The sequence below is a fragment of the Dermacentor variabilis genome, chromosome 5 (genome assembly GCF_050947875.1).
Source record: "Dermacentor variabilis isolate Ectoservices chromosome 5, ASM5094787v1, whole genome shotgun sequence".
NCBI classification, from domain to species: domain Eukaryota; kingdom Metazoa; phylum Arthropoda; class Arachnida; order Ixodida; family Ixodidae; genus Dermacentor; species Dermacentor variabilis.
In genome coordinates this window covers 45,949,839-45,957,270 of record NC_134572.1, presented here as the reverse complement: position 1 = coordinate 45,957,270, position 7,432 = coordinate 45,949,839, and the positions used below count along the sequence as shown (strand labels likewise).

Sequence of the window (7,432 nt, the reverse complement as noted above, 5' to 3'; positions counted from 1 at the left end):
GTTGTGAAGAAGGAATCTTGGAAAGACTCCAGTTTGTGATTCGGCGGGTACCCATCGGGACTCGGTATTTTCGTCACAGTGGAGTAGCAAAACTTGCGGTAAAATCAGTGTATCTGTAAGTATAATCATCGCTAATACACATTCCGCTCTATCTCCAATAAATGCGTACCAATATCGCGCCAATTCTGGACTACTCACACGCTCAGGTCGTTTCATATGATAGAATTCCAGAGTGTAGACACCACTTCTTTATTTTTTTTTAAACTGACCCAAATGCCCAGTCATAGTGATATTTTTCAGCATAAACCAACTTTATGAAAGCACCTACATTCGGCGTATACTTTATATCTGCATTTCTGTTGTAAAGGGAAATGGCGAAACCCTATCTATAATGTCTGCACAAGGGCCGTATACTGTGTGCGTAGCCTGTCACGTCCATATGTCGGACGTTGAATCGCCCCCAGGCAATCGTATCTCGTGGCCAAGCGACGGTCCTTCGGGCTCGTCGGCGAAGTCTACCAGGAAGCTTTGGTCGATGGTCAGGCCTCCCTTGACTGTGTCCGCGTGCATGCGTATTACCATGCCGCCTTCCCTGCGGGAAAAAGGCAAATGCTTAAGTCAGACAAACTCAAGTTCATATCCCGGTGGCACAAACTCGGGATAGTGGTGAATCTACGCAAAAATTTCTCGCGGAAGACGCAAGCATCGTGAAGTGGTTGTCAAACTTATCATAAGTTCGACTGGCCGCTTTCGAGAGCTCCACAGCGCTCTCGTATTTCCAACTGCGAGCGCGAACGAGATCAGACAGAATTCTCGTTATCTGTCTGCTCCGATTGCTTTGAGAGCAACTGAATGTTAAGCTTGGCTATTCTGTGGCTCCGATGTCGAGAGGCCTCAGCATCGCTGCAAACCGAGTCAGAGTGCAATAGGAACCAGTAACCTTTGTCCTTGCCCCTCCCCCCCCCCCCCCCACTCACTTCTGTACTGAATTGCCAGTCAAAGACAACTTAAGCTAAAATTAAATTAAATATATATGCGCTCTGAATCCACGTATTGTAAAGAGGAAGAACAGGCACCAGATACATAAGCAAGGAAGGTTAATGTTTCAGCTCTAAATGGCGGTCCTTAGAGCACCGCCGTTTACTTACTCCCACATCTCGGGGTAGAACTGTTTGTCCCACGGCCCGTAAAGGGTCGTGCTGGCGTACAAACGCTTGCCGTCCAAGCTCAGTTGCAGCATCTGAGCGGCTCCCCGCACAGGCTTGCCCTGTATCGTGCACCGGGCGGGCTGGCCCTGCGCCAATATGAGAGATGAAAAAAAATTGGAGGACGCTTAAGCTTCGCCTTTAAAAGCGGAATGCGATAGCATTCATGCTTCCGGGCAACTGCAGCGTATGTAACCGTAATGCTTAAACAGAAACGCTATCGGCAAAATCTACGGACGAAGGCGAGCATTCTGGTAGAAATGCGGCCTCTAGCGTGAGCCAATGTTCTGTTATTGTTTCGCACTTTCGATATTTTAATCTGAGAAAATTTGACAAAGAAGGCACGCGCTGTCGGTGTTTTGTTTCATGACATTTGTTTGTGTGCTGCTATTCTCACAATTCCGAGGAATAACTTTTTAAACAATGAAAGACAATGTGTAAGCAACTTTGGTGATAAGAGAGTGGTTGGGTACGCGTGGTTCGGACGCCGACGCCGGATTTTGTACGACACGGGGCCCTTAACGCTCTCGCGTCAAAACTCAGAGCAAAGGTCTACTTACCGTTGTTGTCGAAGCGACTAAACGTTGAACGCATTGCGATAGTTGTAGTGATAATGCTTGAGATGGCGAGAGAGGCTCATTATGTGGACAACGGCGTGGTAACGTCTTTTTCGAAATGAATTGTGATGTTGTTCGAGAAGGACGACGCCGGGAATTAAAGGAATCAAGAGTATATAGCGTGTAACGGACGTTTTGGGTCGGCCGATACAACGTCGAGCACAATTTAATCACTAAAGTCACGGAAAGATAATTGTGCGCTGTCTTATCAGCTGTATCTCAAGCCAGTGTTATATATATATATATATATATATATATATATATATATATATATGAGGGGATTATAAGTATAGCGATTAAGATGGCGTATGCGTGGCTTCCAAAAACGTTCCTAGGCGCCATTGAAGCGCGACAGTTCTCACTCTTATTTTTGCGTCGCGCAGACAACGCAGCTACATTTTTTGCCCCGCCGTTTGTGAATGCCGTCATCGCTGGTACAGGCGCCTGTGTCGACCGCTCTGTTCCACCGCGACGCGCCGTCGAAATGCTGCTTCGGGCACGCGCCGAGGGCTAGCCGCTCGATTAATTGGGAGTCACCAGAGGCGACGACACTAATGGAAGCACTGCCCTCACTGCAGGGCTGAGAGTGCCGGGCGAGAAGAAAATGGCGCCGGCCAAACTCGCGCATAAGCGGAGTGGGCAGTGGCACCTCGGGGAGCCATCGGTGACGCGCGCTTCGTCGAGCAAGACGATGGCTATGAGGACGCGCCGCTCGGCGCCACAGCTCGGAGCTCTGTATAGCTTCGGGTGAACTTGGACGCCTTAGTCCCTATAGTCGCAAAATGTGCGCTTCGGGGGTAATCGTTTTGAGATGGCACGACCGCTATGATACCGGCCTCTATATGGCCCGACGCATTCAGATAACCATGCATGCAGGGCGAATGAGGTCTCTTGTGGCCGAGGGTTGCGTTAAAGAAAAAAAAAAGGGACAACTGCCAGAATTGTGCAATTGTTTGTGCCTAGTGTCAATTACAGCGAACAAGATAGACCAAAGAGGAATTTCGTTAAATTAGCGAAATTCGCAAGCACACAACAACTTTTAACCCCGACAATGCCCAGACACAACCCCACATCAAGAAAAATAATACCAACGTGTTTACCTTTATTCCTGACCACGGAAGCGCATTCATGCGAAAAATTACGAATTGTTAATTGAGTAAAAAATTATCATTGTAATTAATTTAGTAATTAGTTTGTTGAACTATCTGCGATTGAAAACTCTGTCCAGCGCATCAAAAACGTTACTGTGGGCTTAGCACTAAATCTGCCGCGTTCTAATCAAAATTTTTAGGTATAAAACACACAGTAGCAAAAATGATACCTTGGGTTTGGTGAGGTTAGGCATGCAGAAACACAGAAGAGTGACGTTAACTGCAGCCGCAGCTATATAGCCTTGCAGAGGCATGCCGGCGATTTCTCCGCCAAGCGTCTCCTTTCAACGTTGGTTGGGCAAAACGTGTCACAATGTTATATGTGGCGTGAAGAAGTCAGGAATCGCCCGATACTGACGAGAGAAATCAGTAAGGGAAGGAGCAGTGAAGTAGACCAGACGAAGCATAAGTAGCACGCCTCCACACCACCAAATCCGCTTGGTACCAACTGAGCCCTACAACTATATCGAGTCACTAGTGACGTTTATCAACTGCAACGCCAAGCGTCAGCACTCGCTGAGCATATTGTCGTCACTAAGAAACTTCAGGTGGAAACAGAACATCTCTTTTAGGAAAAATGTTGCACCCCTGCGCAAAGGCTAAGTCGTCCATATTAGCGCACGCATGCAGCCGCTCTGTTATTTGAATTGAATTGAATGAATTTATTTCCATAAATATACAAGTTTATGGAGAATATAAGGAAAAACGAGTATATACACCGTTGCGATTAAATTGGAGCAATCTTGAGAGTATGGTCAAAGAAACGAGCAGCGCAGCTGCGGAACGCCTCGAGAACGCTGATGCAACTCCTCAAACGACCGCCTGTGACACAGTGCTGGTAATTTGCATACGTCAGTGATTCAGTGCACAACAAGCCCCGACTTTGTGTTTCTCTTAATCCTTTTCCTACGCTTCTCCATTTCGCAGTGCTGGGTAGGCAACCCATAGGGATAAGCCCTATAGATAACCTCCGTGTCTACCATTTCGCCCCCAGCCTTCTCTCTCTGTTTCTCTTTGAGAGATCTAACTATCAATGTTTTACATCGCCACGAGCATGACAGAATGAACATTTTTGGTGATGTGGCCAGTCACATTTTTTTGTCGCTAGGCTGTAGCTCGCCCTGACAGCGTGCGAATACGATGAAGTATAGGGCGGCTTCTGGTTGGCTGAGCACCACGGTCCTGCGCATTCGCGGTTGTTCATCTCTTAATGCAATTACCATTCTTAAAACACTTCGCCCACTTTCCGGTCGGCGTGTTCGTGCCTGTTTAACCCACGCCTAACCGTTTTGCCCGACCCCCTCGATAAAGAAAAAAAAAAGATCCTTAGTTTTTCGATGAGGGCGAAATCTAACCAGGATCACACGGGCACGTGTTCCTTAAGCATAACAACCCAACGTTTAGCGCAATGCGCCGCGAATGCCCGCCTGCAAGAACGGACGGCTTAATTGTATCTGCCTTTCTAACCTATATCGACTTTCTGTGAGCGCACTGCACATGTGCACATTCAATTGACAAAATTTAGCACGCCGGCTCTTCTGGCTCACAACGAATAAGGTTTACTCCTGATATGGACGCCTGCATAATCGCGACGTATAGTTCATTCGAAATCAGATATAAGCTGAGCCCTAATTATACAGCGCCAAAGGGACATAACTGGCTCCGGTTTGTAAAGTTTTCTTTATAGCATCCGAAGGTGTGTGTATACGCGTTGTCTGTTTTGGTGCTGCGACTCTTATGCGTGTACTAATGCGATCACCGTAGCCTATACTTCCCCTACTGCAGATTCGAAAATAAAGGTGCTTTTAGCAATACAGTTTGTCGCTGCATTGCCTCAATGCTAATCGCATCAACGTCGACAGTCATACCGAGATGGGTTCTGCGAGTTGGGCGAAAAAGCGTGCCTAAAGTCGAAACGTTCTTGCGAAAGAGAACTCTCGCGCTTGCGAGTTATAAACGACGGTTTGTTACGCAAGTTGGACGCATACATCCTCGCATGCCTCGCATAACCACCGGCATGCGTTGGCGGATAAAGCAAACGACTGTCAAATCACGACGGCAAAACAGAGCGCGCTCTTAGCCGCAACGCTTCCTCTCCGCCGTTTCGCGGAGCGTTCTCTTCGGAAAGATGGCGATTTCTTTTTTTTTTTTCGCATTTATTGCTCGATATTCACGTGCAAAACGCGCGCGGCAGCGGCGGTTTCTGCCAAGGAAAGCTTTTTCGCAACAGTGGTAGCCGCGTCGACGAGCAGCAATGCGCTGGTTTCAAACAGTAGCGGGCCGATTAAGCTTGCGTCTCTAGGAATGCGCGCGCGCGCGGGAAGGACTCGCGGTCGTTAGAACCACTGCGTAGCGGAACCCGCTGCTTTCGGTGGGAAAAAGTTTGCGGGAGGAAGGGTCGACCACACGAGAGTTATATCTGGCCATCGTGTTTCCTTCCTCCGAGCTTGTGTGGCTTTGTTACTCATTTGTTTATTTCGCGCACAGAAGATTGATGCGTCTGCCGCAAGAGTTTGAATGCGGGCGGGCCACAAGCGGGGGAAAACAAATGGCCGGAATTTACATCTGCGGATGCAGTGGAGTGAGGCGCGTTCAATGAGGCAAGGAGACCTCGGAGGGGGGTTGAGTTAAGCGCATGTAGCTTAGTTTATGGCGTAACTCTAACTCGATTCCCCCCCCCCACTACCCCCACCCCGCCTCTCTCCTCTGCTCCTAGCCATCACTGTTTCATTTCACGTGCACAGTAAGCAGCTGCCGAAGCAGTTACGCCCGTTATAATGCGCTAATCAGGCACGGCGGGAGCCTCGCACGACTTGCTCGGAGTCTGGCGTATAGATGACGTAGACGGAGCGCACGGGAACTCGCAACATGAAGTTGCCTCGTCTCGCGGCCTTTTCTATAAGCTCAGCCAGCGTTTCTTTGTGGATTTACGCGCTGTCAGAATGCCTGCACCTTTCGTACCCTCTGCCTCTTCGATAGACTTGGTTGACAAAGTATTCAATTGATTTCGTGGTCTTCGAGGTTCCAGGACACTCTTTCGTGTATAGTGAAATGTGAAGTGTACACAGAAATTACGTTTTATCTCCGAATTTCGACGTTATGCACTGTGTTCGCTATTGCCGCATTGCATGAGAAGTTGGAGTGTCACGTGAGGAGTGATACACGCCATCTTTTCAACAACGTAAGTACTGAAAAAAAGAACAAGGTTGTGGACCACGCAAATTGAAGCTAGGTTAGGATTAAATATTAATAAAGAACGTGTTCTATTTTTTAATTTTTCATATGTACAAGTGTTCTCACATATTTCTTTTACAACCCAAGGAATGTCTTATTCCGAGAAGGCCTCATTTTTTCAAATTGAAACGCGCTTGTCAACAACGTTTTATTTAGTTTTAGAATCACTTCTCCTGCATCTATTTTTCGGCCTGGCATGTAATAAATTTTTTTGATGGCCAGGATTTACCGAGGGTGAAAGCTTCAAAAATGGCCAATTAAGCATTGCTCGCACAAGTTCTGCCCCTGTAAGCACAGTCCTACGAAGTATAACCACATGGTCTTTGTTCAGTCCTAAGAAGTCGGTTTGCAAAAACTTGCGCCCTCTCCTGACAAGTACCTGTATGGTATGGTATGGTAAAGCTTTATTGACAAGTACCTGTATGGTATGGTATGGTAAAACTTTATTGACAAGTACATGTAAACGGTAGAAATTACCTGCATTCGCTGTTGTTGGAATTACTTTCACGGCTGCGCTTTCGGGCACGATCGGTTAAGAAGCTGACTTATTTCTTATTAATACGAATTTACTTTCTGAATACAGACCACATAAAGAATTCGAATGTGTATACTAAACTCCCTGCAACAGGCTACAATCGCTGCGCTGCGCTTAGAGCCTCTCCAATATTCAATAAATAAAGCTACGTACAGTCAACAGCAAAAGTTTACGGGATGCGGTTTCCCCTTCAATTGTGAATTCCTGCATTGTGAAGGCATGACACTTATTTAATGAATCACTGTGTAGGTGGCGAAGGCTACCACATGCTGGAACATTTAATTCGTGGCTGTGTGACCACGCTTCGTGAGAATTCAGCTTCTTGGCAGATCCTGGGTCCCGCAAACTTTTGCGGTTGACTGTACGTAACGTGGAACTACGCGGCGTCACCGATGCTATTTCGTGAACGTCGCCACAGCTCCGGTTCAGAGCCATTTCCGTATGCGCCAAGTCATGCTGCAGTAGGGCCAGATGTTAGGCCCTCTGAACGCAATTGTGCGCAGGCCGCAAATACATTACAGCTGCTAGGCTTTCTCCTTTCTTCACCTGATTCATGTTTTAGTGTTATGGACGTGAGAAAGTAAACAAACGTTGAACGCGAATAATTATCGGTCACAAAGCGAATCGTGCAAATGTTAAAGGTACATAAAGACAACAGCACTTTTCTTTTCCTGTTTTTTTTTTTTAATA

General features: G+C 47.1%; 1 protein-coding gene across 2 annotated transcripts in view; it reads right to left on the bottom strand.

Annotated features, from left to right (window-relative positions):
• Nucleotides 1-235: 235 nt before the first annotated feature.
• Nucleotides 236-7,432, bottom strand: part of LOC142582517 (methanethiol oxidase-like) — a 142,118-nt gene continuing 134,921 nt past the window's right edge. For both annotated transcript variants that reach the window (XM_075692335.1, XM_075692334.1), the window contains 2 exons: nt 1,149-1,294; nt 236-592 (listed from right to left, as the gene is read on the bottom strand). In XM_075692335.1, coding sequence (XP_075548450.1) covers nt 383-592; nt 1,149-1,294 — 356 coding nt within the window. In that variant the 3' untranslated portion in view covers nt 236-382. The remainder of the gene's footprint in view (nt 593-1,148; nt 1,295-7,432) is intronic.